The 17,084-nt window shown below is 50.9% G+C and overlaps 1 protein-coding gene and 1 non-coding gene across 7 annotated transcripts in view; both read left to right on the top strand.

Annotated features, from left to right (window-relative positions):
• The first annotated feature begins 2,561 nt into the window (after positions 1-2,561).
• On the top strand, positions 2,562-2,633 carry TRNAP-AGG (transfer RNA proline (anticodon AGG)). Its single transcript has one exon. It is a non-coding gene; the product is annotated as a tRNA-Pro (tRNA).
• Positions 2,634-7,979: 5,346 nt separating this feature from the next.
• Positions 7,980-17,084, top strand: part of CCDC136 (coiled-coil domain containing 136) — a 29,126-nt gene continuing 20,021 nt past the window's right edge. For all 6 annotated transcript variants that reach the window (XR_011472642.1, XM_070423854.1, XM_070423856.1 and 3 more), the window contains exons 1-4: positions 7,980-8,061; positions 8,730-8,837; positions 10,396-10,650; positions 10,793-10,867. Coding sequence is in view for 5 of the 6 variants with exons in the window: in XM_070423854.1 (XP_070279955.1) it covers positions 8,004-8,061; positions 8,730-8,837; positions 10,396-10,650; positions 10,793-10,867 (496 nt within the window). In the remaining variant the exon portion in view is untranslated. The remainder of the gene's footprint in view (positions 8,062-8,729; positions 8,838-10,395; positions 10,651-10,792; positions 10,868-17,084) is intronic.

The raw sequence follows: 17,084 nt of genomic DNA on the forward strand, positions 1-17,084 counted from the left end.
CTGGGACCTTTCAGTCCGCAGGCCGACACTCTATCCACTGAGCCAAACCGGTTTCGGCTGTTTTTGTGATTAATCACTATGCTTTAATTATGTTCAATTTGTAACAATGAAATTGGGGGTCACCACAACATGAGGAACTGTATTAAAGGGTCACAGCATTAGGAAGGTTGAGAACCACTGCCCTAGAGTAAGGCCACAGTCATTTTAACCTGGAAAGAGAATGCATGGTCGGCACTAAGGGGTTTCCACCAGGGGTGTGTGTGTGTGTGTGTGTGTGTGTGTGTGTGTGTTGGGGGTGGGGGTAGGGGGTTATGGCTGACACCCTGACAGAGGAATGATTACTGGTATTCAGTGAGCAGAACCTTGCTCCAGACAGGCCACACAAAGAAGAAGGATCCTACCCCAAATTCCAGCAGCACCCCTGGAGGGAAGCACTGGCTGGGGCCCAAGGCTGGTCTCAGCCCTGAAATATTCTCAGTAAAATCCCCCTCGGAGCCCTTGCTGGGAGCAACCTCACTCCCTGGCACACCCACCAGGATGAACAATGCAGGGAATGTCTGCTGAGGTAATGGAACAACGCCTTGAGTGTGCTTTTATTTATAAGCCACTTTAAAGCCGGGGAACGGCTACCCAAAAAAGACTCTGGCTTTAGACTGGATGAGCTGTTGCCTTTTTCTCCGGCCATGATTAGTTAGCAGAGCCAACTGTCTGGTCCAGACACTCCTGGGTGGAGATAATGAAATTTTACCCCCTGGGTAGAAAGGAATGCTGGCCAATCCATTCTCTAAGATGGGGCCATTCTTCCTGCTTATCCAAGAGAGGGATTGGCTCAGTAGGAAGCCTGCTTACTTGGACGGCGGGTGGGAGGGTGTCTTCAGGCTTACGGTTTCTACTTCAAGTCAAGGGAGGAGGATTCACCTGAATATCTGTTGCACTAGCGACTTTTTGTGCAAACTCCTGACTTTTACTCATCCGTGCATTCCACAGACATTTGCTAAGTGGTGCTGTGAGGATGAAATGAGATCCACCTGGTAAAGTGCTTACACCAAAATGCTTGGAAATCGTTTGTATTGTCAGCATGGCTGCCAAGTGCTAAACACAGGGCAGGAACCAAAGGCCAGTAAGACAGGTCTCTGCCCCCCGGAACTCCCAGCCTCAGGGAGGTCATTTCCCCTGGGAGCGAGCAGGGTCCTTGGGTGTGATGGGTGAGTCTCCCACAAGGCCCCGCTCTCTGAGGCTGACCTCCCAGCCACTCCCATTTGGGAAACCCTCAGCCCAAAGGGCCCCCACCAGGCCTCCCTTGGCCTGTCAGCAGGGTTTCCCTGCAGCCTCCGTGGGCAGGATGGGCAGCGGAGAGAGGGAGGGTATTTACCGGATGTACGTATCCCCATCTTTGGTTTTCTAGCAAGTCTGGGTAGCAGTGTGAACTGAATTTAAAACAGGCTTCCATTGAAATAAGTGTGCCTCCTCTAAGCTAAATTTAGGCAAGTTTTTTTTCTTACAATGGGAATGGCACCAGCCTCACCAGGTTGTTAGAAGGTGAAATAGGATCTGTAAAGCCAGGAGCACACTGCCCAGCCCATGGTAAGCATTAAGTGACAGCTCTCCTCTTGTGCAGTCCCCCAGCCCTCATGATGCCACTATAATAACCTGGTTCCTTTGTATAGATCAGCGGTTCTCAACCTTTGGGGGTCGAACGACCCTTTCACAGGGGTCGCCTAAGACCATCGGAAAACACATATATAATTACATATTGTTTTTGTGATGAATCACTATGCTTTAATTATGTTCAATTTGTAACAATGAAAATACATCCTGCATATCAGATATTTACATTACGATTCATAACAGTAGCAAAATTACAGTTATGAAGTAGCAACGAAAATAATTTTATGGTTGGGGGTCACCACAACATGAGGAACTGTATTAAAGGGTCGAGGCATTAGGAAGGTTGAGAACCACTGGTCTAGATCTTTACAGTGTGCAGAGCGTTTTCACAGACATTGTCTCCCTGGATCCTCAAAACCTTCTGCAAGGCAGACAGGGCAGGTGTTACTTCCCCAACTGACAGGTGAAGAAACTGAATAACTCAGCAAATTTCACACAGTGAAGGTGACCTGGGCAGCCTCCCACACCCACACCCAGGAGGCTCTTCGGTTTGGAGGGTTTTTGGTGGCCTGATCCTGAGGTAAGACAGAAGCCTGATTCGTCATCGGTGCAGGAGATGCCATTCAGGCTCCCTGAGCCCCGGGTTTCCCCAGACAGTGGAGGCTGCTGGAGGCTGGCTTCCTCTCTGCCCTTCCCCAGCAGCACCCCAGGAACTCCACGTGGGAGTCCTGGGGAGACTGATCACGGGTAAGGAGGGGCCCTGCCTAGAGTACCGGGTTTCTGTGTGGCCCTGAAGTGGGACGGGGAGGAGCAGGAGAGAGCGAGGCCTGGGGCGTGCAGCCAGCCTGGGCTGGGAGCCAGCCTGGAAAAGAGAAGCCACCTCTGGAAACCACACACTATGGCTGAAGCTGATGTGGCAGGGAAGGCACATCTGGCAGGAGGCAGCTATAACAGGCTCGTTGGTCTAGGGGTATGATTCTCGCTTAGGGTGCGAGAGGTCCCGGGTTCAAATCCCGGACGAGCCCTGTTTTTCCTGGATTTATTTTTATTCTGCCCTCCCCACCCCGACCACACACATATATACTGCCTGCCCTTTCTGGAGTAGAAGCACACATATGGCCTAGGTCCCCGTGTAAAATACAAGCTATGAAATGCACAGGATTCAAAGTCCAAAAGCTAAGATTCAAAACTGAGTCTCGGTTTTCCTCTCGGCAATATGGGAGTAGTAATACTTATTTCTCAGAGAAACTATGTGAAATCTTTTTGCAAATTATAGTGCACTTTACAGACATACAGATTGTTAGGAATAATAATAACAACACAGGAAATCCAGAGTGGAACTTATGGCAACATGGCAGACTGAATTAATGTGGCTATCTTCTCACCCAGCCCCCCCTCAAACACACACACAAATTTGCATAAAATAGAATTTTAAAATTAAAATATGGACAATTGCAAAAATTTAGTTTAAAAAAAAAAGAAACCCAAATATTAGACTTAAGGAAGGAAGACAAAACCAAATAAAAGAGAAGAGGAGGCTGTCCCAGTGGCCACGGTGGGTTTAGACAGGAACCTGGAGCTGCATTTCAATGCTTCTGGTTATGGGATATGTGGCCTCAGCCACCAGAGATAAGGCGCTGGGGCTGGACCCCCTGCATAAAGCTCAGAACATCAAAGATCTACCTTCTCCATAGAAAGAAAACTAAAAACTACACACACCAGTCCACAGAAGCAGAGAAAAGAACCTGAGGGGTTGAAGTCCCGAGTCTGAGTAAATGCTTATATTGCATCTGGATTTACATTATCTGCATGATGCTGATTCTCAAACAGAGAAATTAAACAGAAATCTGGCTTTGGACCCTTGAAGTCCCTAGGAATACCACACAGCTCCACAGAAGCAAGAAAGAGCTCTGTAAAAATGTTTTCATAGGCTAGAACATATGGGGGACTCTCTCTCTCTCTCTCTCACACACACACACACACACACACACACACACACACACACACCTGCTGTAGAAGAGCTCACAATAAAATATTATAAACTAGACAAGGAAGTAATCAACCATAAGAAAGAGTCAGCAGACACAACAAACAGAAGAATTAACACTCCCAGAACTGTGCTTAATAGAAAAACACTATATAATAAGTATACTTAAAAGCATAAAAATTAAACACAAGAAAATAAACCACAACAAAAATATTGGACTATGAAAAAAGCAGTTTATTGAGAGGGAAAGATAAAACATTAAGAAATGAAAGGCATATCATTGAAATTAAAGACTCAATGATGTATTAAACAGTAGACTAGACCCAGTTGGAAAGAGAATTAGTGAATTGGAAGATAGAGCTGATGAAATCATTCAAAATTTGGAGGGAAGGTGATGAAATAGAAAATATGAAAGAATAGTTAAAAGACATGAGGAAAGAATGAGATATATCAGGGGTACTCAAAATTTTTAAACAGGGGGCCAGTTCACTGTCCCTCAGACCGTTGGAGGGCCAGACTATAGTTTTAAAAAAAAACTATGAACAAATTCCTATGCACACTGCACATATCTTATTTTGAAGTAAAAAAACAAAACGGGAACAAATACAATATTTGTATTTGCATGTGGCCCACGGGCCGTAGTTTGAGGACCCCTGAGATATATATTTAGATACATGGCATATCACAACCCTATCTATATATATAAAAGCCTAATATGCAAAGTGTCCCCTCAGGAGTTCAATCGCTCACTCTGATGTGCGCTGACCACCAGGGGGTGGCATAGAACAAAGGGCTGCCGGTGGGCAGCCGGCAGCCGCTAGGGACCCTACCTGTGCACAAATTTCATGCACTGGGCCTCTAGTATAAAATAGGGGCTCCTGAAAGGAACAGGAAGAATGGGGGGAATGTAATATCCCAAGATAATGGTTAAGAATTTTCCAAAATGGAAGAAAAACACAGGTCTCAGGTTGAAGAGTCCTGAGCTTATAAACACATTGAGGCAAAACTGCAGAATACTGAGGAAAAGAAAAAAATCTTAAAAGTAATAAGGAAAAAAAAGGCCTGTTTGCCTAGAAAAATAATAGTTATATTGACTGACTTCTTATTAGCAACAAAATATTATAGAAAAAAATAAAATATCTTCAAAAGATCAAGAAAAACCTGACAACCTCAAATTCTCTGCCCACGAAGTTTCCACTTAAATGGTGTGAAGTAAGGAAGTTTTAAGACAGTGGCTCAGAATGTTTACCACTTGAAAACTTTCACTGAAATGCCACCAAAGGATATACTTTACAAGAAGGAAGGCGTGGAATGCAAGAAGGAATGGTGAGCAGAGAAATTTATGTTAGTGAATCTAATCAAGCACAGAAAGCCACTGGTAAGAGTGTAGATTGGTCAAACAGCTTTTTAGAGCACAGTAGCAATAACTAGTAAAGTTTAACTAGTGACGTTAAGCACATATTCTCTGACCTAGAAATTCTACCTCTCGGTATCTACCTTAGAGAAGTGCTTACATATATGCCAAGGAGACACGCACAGCACTGTTCATGGCAGCATTGTTTATAACCCAGAAAACTGGAAACATTCTAAACGCCCCTTAGCAGAAAGAGGAATAAATAAATTGTGGTACCAGTATATTCAAACAATGAAATCGTATTCAGAGGTTAAAATTCATGAATAAATGTAAAACATTTTTGAGAAAAAAGAAAGCTTGCAGAATAATGTATGCAGTATAATACCATTTAGATAGATTTTAAACACAAGTCAATATTCTGTAGTGTTTGTGAATACATACATAGAGAATAAAACTGTAAAACTATAACTAGAAGGGCTATCTCTGAATCGAATATGGCAAGAAATGAACAGAAATTGGATTTCAGTGGATATTTATTGTTATTCACTGTATCTCTGTATTTTTCTGCATGTTTAAAAGATTCACATTTTCCCCCTTCTAACGAAGGGATCTAGGCATTTAGAAATAAGGGTAAAGGGGGATAAATGGTCGCATCAATCCTGAGAGGATGAGCTTTGGGATGGATTAGGAGGGAGGCTGAGTCCTGAGTCCAGGGATTACAAGGATTAATTTAGATCATCTCCCTCAGCTGATCACCTGACACCCCCACCTCTGCTGGCACTTGGGAGCTGCATCCTTGGGCCCTGGTCCACTTCCCCCCATAGCTGCTGAGCCTTTCCCTCCTGCCCCCTAATCCTGCCCCCCCCCCCCCCCCATCCTCAACCCAGTGCTGGTCTGGCCAGGATTTGCCCGTATTTGGGTCCTGAGAATAGATTGGTTCAGATCTCCCTGAATGCCCTCCTAATCGAGGGTGAAAGCTGACCTGCAGGCCAATAGCCAGGGAGAAACTAGTCTTAATACTCAGGATCAGAGCTCCCCGAGGAGCGCTTGGACCCCTGGTGTCAGAGTCGACAACGTCCTCCCCTGACCTTCCTTCCATCATCCCAAAGGTCAGCAGTGAACACTAGCTGCTCACTGACCCCCCTGGCTGAGCCGATCGAGGAGCTGCACTAGGGCAGACCACACAGCCACGGGGCTTGCAGCACTAGGCTGTCAGTCACCAGAGCTCTCTGCGGCCCACCCTCCCAATGCCAGCCCCTTCCTCCCTCCCTGACAATTGTCCTGCTCCCCAAGTCTGGGCAGGTCTGATATCTGCAGCCGACCCTCCGGAAGGGTCTGGGTGGGCTACTTCAACAGCCTTTCCCAGAAGGGATCACGTTGACCACAGGATATGGAGTGGAATCCTCATCTCTAGGGAGCAAATGAAACCTCCATCATCTCTCAGAGCACTCGGCTAGGGGGGATGAGAGGGAGAAGGGAAGGAGAGGGGGAGAGAAGAGGAAGGGGAGGGGAGGGAAGGGGAAGGGAGGGAGACTCTTATAGGGCAACGTTATCGTTATTGGGCAACATTTAACTCCCTCAGCGTGAAATCATACTGGGAAGTCTTAGGAACCTCCAATACTTTTCTGGAGGCGCCGGGACGCCCCTGTTCCTACGTGTGCGCCGCTCTGTCCCTGCTGAGACCCGCAGATATGCCTGGGGGACAGACAGTCCTCGGGTGAATAACTGAATCACTGAAACAAGCCCTTTGGGCTTCCACATCTACAAGAGGGAACATCAGCAGTTCCCACTCGAGGCGGCTACAGGGGTGGGGTGCGGGCATCGGGGTTGGTGGCCCACGGGGTTGGGACCCGGGGGGGAGGCCGGGCCGTGGGAGAGGAGGTCTTCGGGCAGCGCGGGCTGCGGGGCCACGGAGCGCTCCCTGGTTGGATTGGGCGGGGGCTCCGGGAAGGCAGAGACAGGGCCTGGCATTTCGCGTTCGTGGGCCTCGGCTTCCTTCCTCCAGCCTCGCAACTCCGGGGCGCGAGGAGCCGCTGTGGGGGCTCGGGCGGCAGCCGGGGTTCCGCACGGACAGCGGTGGCGGAGACAGCCCTGCGTGCGGAGTGACAGTGTCTGCGCGCTTGGAGGGACAGGCGGGGAGGGTCTGCGCGTTTGGAGGGACAGGCGGGGAGGGTCTGCGCGTTTGGAGGAACGGGAGGGGAGGGTTTGCGCGCTTGGAGGGACAGGCGGGGAGGGTCTGCGCGTTTGGAGGAACGGGAGGGGAGAGTCTGCGCGTTTGGAGGAACGGGAGGGGAGGGTTTGCGCGCTTGGAGGGACAGGCGGGGAGGGTCTGCGCGTTTGGAGGAACGGGAGGGGAGAGTCTGCGCGTTTGGAGGAACGGGAGGGGAGGGTTTGCGCGCTTGGAGGGACAGGCGGGGAGGGTCTGCGCGTTTGGAGGGACAGGCGGGGAGGGTCTGCGCGTTTGGAGGAACGGGAGGGGAGGGTTTGCGCGCTTGGAGGGACAGGCGGGGAGGGTCTGCGCGTTTGGAGGGACAGGCGGGGAGGGTCTGCGCGTTTGGAGGAACGGGAGGGGAGGGTCTGCGCGCTTGGAGGGACAGGCGGGAGGGCTGGTCCACCCTCGTCCTTCCCTCCCCGTCGCTGAGCGCCCTGAGGGCCGGGCCCTGACCCGGCGCAGAGAGGTCCCCGCGCGCAGCCGACTCCGGCAGGACCCGCGCCAGACCAGGGCACCGTGCCGCTCCCTAGGGGCGCAGCCTCAGCCTGATTAGCCGCGTCCGCCCGCCCGCCCGCTCCCCGGCGCCGCCACGGGCGTGTCGGGGACAAGTTCCCCCCTCCCCGCGGCCCGCGCCGCCCCGGTTCCCCAGCCGCGGTGCAGGGAGGGCTTCCCGGCGGCGGCGGCGGCGGGCGGGGCGGTGTCAGGTGCCCGGCCAGGCCCCGCCCCCACGGCCCGCCCCCTCAGCCTCCGCCTCCCCCTCCCGGTCCCCTGCTCACGGGCGCCGGGTCCCGGCCTCGCTGCTGCAGCGTCTGCTCCCGGGGACGGCGGCGGCGCGAGCGGCCATGGAGGCGGCTGCCGGGGCCGGCGCGGGCGCCGCGAGCTGGAGCTGCCCGGGCCCAGGTCAGAGCCGCCCCTTCCTCACTCTCCACCTCTGCTCCCTGCAGACCCAGGGTCCTCCTCCCCCCCGCCCCCCCGTTCCCTCCGAAGTCCTCCTCCTCCGCCCACCCCCACCTGGCCCGGGCTCCATCTTTCCTGGCTGGCTCTCCCGCCACCGCCACGCCTGCCCCGGCGCCTCTCCCGCGCCCTCCCCGTCTCGTCTGTGCAGCCGGCGGCGCTTCCAGCCCCGGTGGCTCCCGACCCTGCACCCCGCCGGCCCGAAGGCTCCCGAGGGTGGGGCGCGCCAGGTCCCGCGGGAGAAGGGGGGGTGCAGGGGGGAGCAGCTCTGGCCTAGACCCCTTCCCACAGCCCCGCCCCCAGCACCTGCTCCTTCCGCGCAGCACCGCACCCTTCCAGCCGCTCTTTTACTGGCTCCTGTCCTCCCTCCATCCTTGTCTCTCTCCTGCGGTCCCCTTTGGGCTGAAGAGACACACCCTTTACGTGTGTGCGAGGGAGAGGAGGCTGGACCTGGGGGTGCCGAGGAGGGTACAGGGCGGGGTCCCCGCAGGCGCAGCTCGAGAATTAAAACCCCGGGGCTCCAAAGGGCTAGAAGGCACGTCCCCTTCTCGGCCCTGCACCCAGCCCCCAGCCGCCCCTGGCACCGACAGCGCCCCCTCTGTCCCTGCTGGCAGGCTCCACAGTGACCACTGTAGGCTCCTACGAGGGCTCTGAGGGATGTGAGAGGAAGAAAGGCCAGCGCTGGGGGTCCCTGGAGCGGCGGGGGATGCAAGCTATGGAGGGTGAGTTTTCCCAGAAAGCTTTATTTCTCTCTCTTCCCCCCTCCTCCTTCCGCCCTCTGACCCCAGAACTCTGAGCCAGGACACAGCTCCTTCCTCAGTTCACCTTAGCCCCCTCCTGCCCTCCTTGGGGCTCCGGCTTGGAGGGAGGTTCCAGGTGCGTCCCTTGGGGACCCTAATCCGCACCTAACCAGTCTGTGTGTCCTGAGGGAGCTGCCAGGCAGCCAACAGGCCTCAGCTGGACAGAGCTTTTCAGCAGGGGGTTTGTTCTTGCTGCCTCTCAACCCAGACCCCAAGCTGTCTCTTGTTTTGAAAAGCTGGGAAGGGAGCGTGTGAATTATGTTTCTTGTGCCACCATCAGGAACTTCATACGCAAGCCTTGTGGCTTTGGTTCTCTAGGATCTCTTACTGCCTGAGAGATGGCCTGGGAGGGGGCAGGTGGGAAGGCCAACCTCCCAACACTCGTGTTCCCACACACCCCTGGGCCTTCGTGGGTGCTGCCAACACAGGCCCCTGAAGGGAAGCTGGTCCTTTTTCCGGGACTTCTGTGCACACTCAGTGTGGGCAACCCTGCTTCCCCAAGGGGGACAGATGACTCAAGTGACCCCAGATGAACCTTAGGCTGCTGTTATTGAAGAAAATAAGATCTGGGATTCAGGTTTTAAAACCAAGCAAACAATCACAACCCAGATACGATGTTTGCTATTTAGAGGAACTGCATTGCAGCAAAGGAGAGGGTGCTCACCAACCAGAAGCTCGGGAGCAGGCACACCCCAGTTTCCAGTGCGTTAAAGGCTTTCTCTTACGCACAAGCACACCCTCAGGCTCCCCCCTGAAAACCTGCACTGTGGTCACCAGGGGAGGAGGGGCCTCATTGCGCTCAGGAGGGACAGGCAGGGAGGGCTGGGAGAGCGGACCCCCACCCCCACCCCGCAGACACTCAGCAGGGAAAAGGAAGGTGGACCTTGTAGAAAATTTCAAAAAGAGCACATTTGAAAGGGCCCCCGTGTTTGTCCAGTAAAACATTCAGAATCACTTCGTTTAAGTGTTTTCTTTCTCTGCCTGCAGACAGGCAATGCCTTTTTATTATGGAAAGGCTAATTTCTCACAAGCCACCAGGATAATTTTTAACTTTCTACAAACCCCCAAACGGTAACTCTTGCCCCGTTTGGCCTGAGATATGCCCAGTGTCTGAATCCTTTCTTGACTACTTGTCCCACTACCCAGGGACCGGGACTGGAAGACGCAGGTGTCCTCATGCAAGCTTCACATGGCTGAGCCAGCGCCGGCTGCTCAGTTGGCCCAAGGGCGGTAATGGGAGGCCACCAGGTGCAGTAGGGGTCCAGAAAGGGCCCGGAAGGGGGATGGGCTACCTCCAAACTTGACCCTCACAACTGAAGACTCAGGAGTGCAGGGCCTGCCCAGGGGGTTCTTGGGGGGACACCAGGTGGCACTATTATAACATCTCTGCCCTGAGCCAGTGTGTTTGAGCTCCCGCCCTAGAAGGACCCTTGAAAGGAAATTGTCTCTGACTCCCTGGCGGGCTGGGTGTCCTCCCTAGGGGAAGTGTTACTCCCAGCGCTCTATGAGGAGGAAGAGGAGGAGGAGGAAGTGGTGGAAGAGGTGGAAGAAGAGGAAGAGCACGTGCAGAAAGGTGGTGGCATGGGCTCCCTGTCATTGGGCAAGCACCGGGGCCTGAGCCTCACGGAGACAGAGCTCGAGGAGCTGAGGGCTCAGGTGCTGCAACTGGTGGCAGAGCTGGAAGAGACCCGGGAGCTGGCAGGGCAGCACGAGGACGACTCCCTGGAGCTGCAGGGTGAGTGTCTATGACTGAGGGCCTGGCCCAAAGGCTCTGTGCTCACTGGATCCCAGGCCTGATGTAGGATCTCGGGCCTCATGCTGGATCCCAGGCCTCATGCTGGATCTCAGGCCTGATGCTGGCCCCTGTCTCATTGCAGGGCTCCTGGAGGATGAACGGCTGGCCAGTGCCCAGCAGGCAGAGGTGTTCACCAAGCAGATCCAGCAGCTCCAAGGTAATTCCCAGAGCTCAGGCTGGAGAGGTGGAGGTCTGCCAGGGACTTGTGTCTGGAGAGTTTAGCTAAAGCATAGCAGACAAACAACCTAATTCAGCACTTTCTCCTTTTTTTTTCTGTACTAATTCACCCTTTCTTCTCATCTCGTCATTCCCCTCATTACCTAGTTTTCTTTAAAAAAAAATTTTTTTTAATTGATTTCAGAGAGGAAGGGAGAGGGATAGAGAGATGGAAACATCAATTAGGAGAGAGAATCATTGATTGGCTGCCTCCTGCACGCCCCCTACTGGGGGCTGAGTCTGTAACCCAGGCATGTGCCCTGACCGGGAATTGAACCAGTGACCTCCTGGTTCCTGGTTCGATGCTCAACCACGGAGCCACACCCGGCTGGGCAATTTTTCTTTCTTTTTGCATCTCTGCCTGGCACTTCTGTCTTCCTTTTTTCACCCTCCCATTTCACCCTTTCTCCCTGTGGTTAACTCTCCTTCAGCCTCCTCCCTTCAAACCTTCATCTCCTTTCCCTGGTTCTCCTGGTCAGTGCCAGGGTAGGTGATCAGGACTGAATTCCGAACCAGATTGCTTTTTCCTGGCCCTCAAAGGGCACCCTGGGAAAAGCAGTGAGCCAATGAGAAGTGACTGGAGGGGACTCTATACATCTCTTTCTTTTAAGTGAAGCGGATGAGAACGCTTCTTTTGCTCCCTAGGACCAAGCTATGGCCCCCAAATCCCTTTCTTCTAACACCCACATTCCCTTTGTCTCTGGGAAGCAGCAGGGCAGGCGTCCCACATTCCTCTGTACCACCAAATAAAGAGGCAGCTTTTGTTATTTCTGTGTGCCTCCGGAAGGTTTAGGGGAGCTGCCCTAGAAAACAGCAGGGACTCTCCCAGGAGAAGGGAGATCAAGCCAAAAGAAGAGTATAAATGGAGAAAAAAGGAAGTCCAGGAAGCAGGCCTGGAGAGGACAAAGAAAAGGTGGAGGGAGGCCGGGGGAGAGATGTATGCAAAGGTAGATGCAGGAGAAGTAGGCAATTCATGGGGGAGGGTGGAGGGGAGAAATGGAGGTGTGTTGCACAGGGCAGCGTGTGAGCAGTGGTCTCAGAGCACCTAGATTCTTGGGCTCAGCTCTGCCACAAAACCAGCTTGGTGCTCTTGGGCAAGTCACTTTTATCTTTCTGACACTTGTTTCTTTATTTGTAAAAAGGGGCTAATTTATTTGTTTATCGTCCATTTATGGAGTGCCTGTAGACTTGGAGGACCAGCTATGAACAAGACAGAGTAGATCCCTGCCCTAGTGAAGAGTGCATTCTAATAAGGAGAGGCAGAAAATAAACAACACATGTTCAAGTGGCAATATGCTGTGAATACAGTGCAACAACATGATGGAGATGGGGTGAAAGGGAGTTTATTTTTGATAGGGTAGTTAGGAAAATCCTCTTTGAGAAGGTGACATTTGAACTAAGACCTGAATAATGAGAAAGATCTGAGGGAAAAGCAGTTGGGCAGAAGGAATAGCAACTGCAAAAGCCCAGAAGCAAGAATGAGCTTCCTGTGTTTGGAGGACAGTACAAAGGCCATTGTGGCTGTAACAGAGTGCATGTGGAGGACCCTGGTAAGAGAGTTCTGAGAGGCAGGCAGAGGCCAGCTTACAAAGGGCCTTGTAGGCCAGCTGAGAGATTTGGCTTTTTTTTTTTTTTTAATTAATATATTTTATTGATTTTTTACAGAGGAAGGGATAGGGATAGAGAGTCAGAAACATCGATGAGAAAGAAACATCGATCAGCTGCCTCCTGCACAGTCCCCACTGGGGATGTGCCCGCAACCAAGGTACATGCCCTTGACCGGAATCGAACCCGGGACCCTTGAGTCCGCAGGCCGACGCTCTATCCACTGAGCCAAACCGGTTAGGGCAGAGAGGTTTGGCTTTTATCCTAAGTGTAGCAGAAAGGTGTGGGAGGGTCTTAGCCAGGGCTGGGCTGATACACTGCTTTACATTAAAAAAAAAAACACAAAAACACTTTAGCCCTGGCTGGTGTGGTTCAGTTGTTTGAGCATTGTCCTGGTGCACCTCAAGGTTGCAGGTTTGATGCCCTGTCAGGGCACATGCCCAGGTTGTCAGTTGAATCCTTTGTTGGGGTGTGTGCAAGAGGCAACCGATTGATGTTTCTCTCTCATATTGATGTTTTTCTCTCTCTCCCCCTCTCCTTTCCTCTCTCTCTCAAAATCAATAAAAGATTTTTAAAAAAACAAACACATTACCTTTAAAAAAAAAAAAAAAGAACACTTTGTCCACTGTGTGGAAATTGGATGGAGGGAACAGAGTCAAAACAGTGAGTCTGGTCAGCAAGTTATTGCAATAGTCCAGTCAAGAGGTGGTGATTACTGGGATTAGAGTAATAGAAATGAAGATGATTCACAATAGAGTTTGAAGGTCAAGCCCTCAGGATTTGTGATGAATTGGAAGGGGGATAAGAGATGACTGTTGGTTGGTGGTGTTATTTATTGGGATAGGAAGACATCGGGGGTTAGGGGAGGCATTTAAGACATGTTTTCTACATGTTGAGTTTGAAATGGGTAATGACATCCAAGTAAATATGTTGAATTGGATATGTGACTGTAGAACCAGGGGAGAAATCAGAGATATAAATTTGGGAAACATTAGCATATAGATGACGTTCAAGTCTATGGCAGAGCACCATGAAATCACATGGAGTTACTGGAAGGGAAGAAAAAGGTTCCAGTCCCAGGGTTACTCCAGTATTTAAAGGCCCAGTATAGAAGGAGAAATGAGCAAAAAGGGACTGAGGTAGGAGAAACTACTGGAGCCTTTCATGCCCTGGAAGCCAAGAGCAGAAAGTGCTTTGAGGAGAGAACAACTGTGTCAAAAAGTTGCTTAGTCAAGGAAGATGGCCATTTGATTTGGCAAGATGGAGGGCTCTGAGATATTTTATCGAAGATAGAACCTGATTGGGTTGGGACTGAAGAGGGAAGGGGAGGTGACATGGAGAAGGTGAGTCCAGAGAATTCCAGCCGTCATGTTTTGAAGAGAGGCAGAGAAATAAAGGAATGAGACATAAAATCAAGGGAGAGTGTTTGGGGATTTTTTATTTTTATTTCTTAGCTAGGACACACTAGATCATGTTTTTATGATGAAGGAAATGGTCCAGTACAGCATGAAAGGCCTTTGCTTAGAGAAGGGACATTCTTTTCAAATAAGCAAGTCAGAATCTCAGTAGAGAGGCAGGTAGGCAACAACGTGGGAGAATAAAGTTCTAGAGCAATTTTGCTCAGTGGGGCTGTTTCTAGTGTTAGATCTCAGCCAAGCGGGGAAGGGGTGGGAGGCAGGGGCCGCAGGTCTGGTGCAGGCGCCCCGGTCTCCACCCGCGGGAACTAACAGACCGTCCTTGCGCACGCGCGTTGCCCGTTTCCGCCGAGAGGGGGCGCGCGCGGGCTCAGAGGTAGCTGGTGTTGGGAGGCCGTTCGGCCGCCACAGCCCCTCGGGGCCGGGACCGGCCGGAGTCGGGAGGCCCCCCAGGGAGACCGCCTAAAGGGGGGCCGGCGAGATGGAGGCCATAACCAGTAAGTGACCACCGACATCTCTGTGCCGCAGCCCGGACTCCCGGACCCTTGGCCTCGCCCCAACAGCCCCAGCCCCGCTGCTAGCCGGCGCCGCTCTTCCAACCGCTGTGGCCTTCCTGCTCCGGCCAGGGCCCGCCCCAGCCGGACCCGCCCCGCCCAGTTTCTGGATAAGCCCCTCCCTCAGGCCTGCAAGCCCCGCCCCTCGGACCTTAGCGGGTCCTGCCCCTGATGAAGAGGTTTTTCAGGTGTGGGGAGACCTTCCTCGGTTCCTCCTGGACTGGAGCATGTCATGTTTGCAGGGCTAGACTCCAGAAGAGAACCTAAGGGAGATTTGGACCCGAGCATCAAGGGCACAGTAGGGAAGTGGAGGTTGGTCGCCCCCGCAGAAGTCCACCCCAGGCCGCAGGGCCTTTATCCTAATGGCCAGTTGACATGTATGTCTCCCCCACTAGATTCTAAGCTTCTGGGTAAGCTCCTCCCTCGGGCCTACAAGACCCGCCCCTGTGCTGTTCAACAGTGGGAAAGAGCAAGGAATTTGTTCTTTCAAACTGGAAGGAAGTCAGAGAATCTGAGTGGAGAGAAGCTTGGGTGTGGCACAGAGGTGGTGACCAGTTAATACTTGAATAGACCAAGAAGAGGAGGCTGCTGGGATCATTCTAGGGAAGGAACGACTGGCAAAAGATGTGCCTAGAGCTGCACGTGTGAGCTTGGGAGAGTGGGAATAGGGCAGGAGACGTTCCTCCGGACCCTGAGGCCCCTGCCCATTCAGCATTTATATCTGCAGTATGTCTCCCATTTTTCCTTCTCGTAGTGCTCAGTAAACGTTTGTTCAATAGATGGTCCTCTGCCTCATTTATGCACGAATACAGCAAATACTTATCAAGCTGCATCACGCCAGGTACTATGACAAATCCTGGAGTTCTAATGATGAGCAAAACAGGCGTGTTCCCTGCCTTCATGAAGCTTATAGTCAAGGAAGTAGGAGAGCAAGGTTTTACACACACACACACACACACACACACACACACACTGCAAAACTACAAGGTGCTTTGAGAGCATCTAATAGAGGACTTGCTTGGTTTTTTTTGAGGAGGTGGGGGAGAGAGGCTAGGGAAAGTTGAAATCTGAATGGTGAATAGAATGAGCAGAGGACAGGGCAAGGGATAAGGACAGTGTAACTTGCAGTGTTTGTGGGAAGGTCCTGACCCTCCCAACCCAATCCTCATTAATTCCATAATCCTGGCTCCCAAATTTTGAATTTTTTTATTGGTATCAGTGCCTTTTACTCTCTCTCCCCGTTTAGGTTCTCCTAATCCCAGATTATCCATGTCCAAAAACCCTGAGATGTGCCACAGATACTGAGAGCTCTGACACATTTCCTTTGTAAATTAAAAGCTATTTTAAAATAGAGGCCCGTTGTGAAAATTCAAACAGCACCAATGTTGAAAGTAAAAGTCCCCATCATATGCTATCTCGTACTTCAGAAGGAACTGCTCTTTATGGCTGGCACACAGATCTTTCCAGACCTCTTTCTATGTCTTTGTATACTTGTGTTATATATTGTACATACAATTGTTTTTAAAAATATATATTTTATTGATTTTTTACAGAGAGGAAGGGAGAGGGATAGAGAGTTAGAAACATTGATGAGGGAGAAACATCGATCAGCTGCCTCCTGCACACCCCCTACTGGGGATGTGCCCACAACCAAGGTACGTGCCCTTGACCGGAATCGAACCTGGGACCCTTCAGTCCACAGGCCGACACCCTATCCACTGAGCCAAACTGGTTAGGGCCATACAATTGTTTTTTTTGCAAAAATAAGATAGTACAATAAATTTTATAGCTGATTTTTCTTTCTAGTTAGTATGTATGGAAACCTTTTCATGCCTTTTCTATAAACCTGCCATTTTCTTTTTAATAGCTGCTGATATTCTGTTTAACCATCACTAATTTAAACAATCTCTTATCAATCAACATGTAGGTTATTTTCCCATGTTTGGTTACCATGTGATGAACCTACATTTGAATTTCAGCTATGAACTCTAAATAGAGATTATTTTAGGGCCAGTACTTACCACAGGCAGTTCATGGGGATTCCGAAGTTCTAATTTCTAAGCTCCCAGACTGAATACATGAGAATAGTCTGTGTAGATTTTTTTAGCCAGGGAATTTTTAACATATACATATATTTTAGAGATGAAGGGAAAAGAGGGAGAGAGAGATAGAAACATCAGCACAGTGGAAATAAATGCCTGTGTGCATTTACTGAGCCCATCTCCCCACTGAGGAATTGAGCCCGCAACCCAGGCGTGTGCCCTGACTGGTAATGGAACTGTGACTTCCTGGTTCATAGGTCAGTGCTCAACCACTGTGCCATACTGGCTGGATTCGCCAGGGAATTTTTGAAAAGACTCAGGACATAAGAAAAATATTGTAAGTTATGTTTGGCCTTTAATTCTTAGGCAATTCCTTAGAAACACTAATAATACTTTCTTTTTCTTTTTTTTTTTTTCATCCTTACCTGAGGAGTGAGGATTTTTTTTTTTCCCATTGATTTTTAGAGAGACTGGAAAGGAAAGGGGAGGAGGAGGAGGACAGAGAGAAACGATATGAGAGAGACACATCAATTAGTTCCCTC

Source organism: Myotis yumanensis, unplaced genomic scaffold (genome assembly GCF_028538775.1).
Source record: "Myotis yumanensis isolate MYYU_CA2020_CCGP unplaced genomic scaffold, mMyoYum1.0.hap1 SCAF_9, whole genome shotgun sequence".
NCBI lineage: Eukaryota > Metazoa > Chordata > Mammalia > Chiroptera > Vespertilionidae > Myotis > Myotis yumanensis.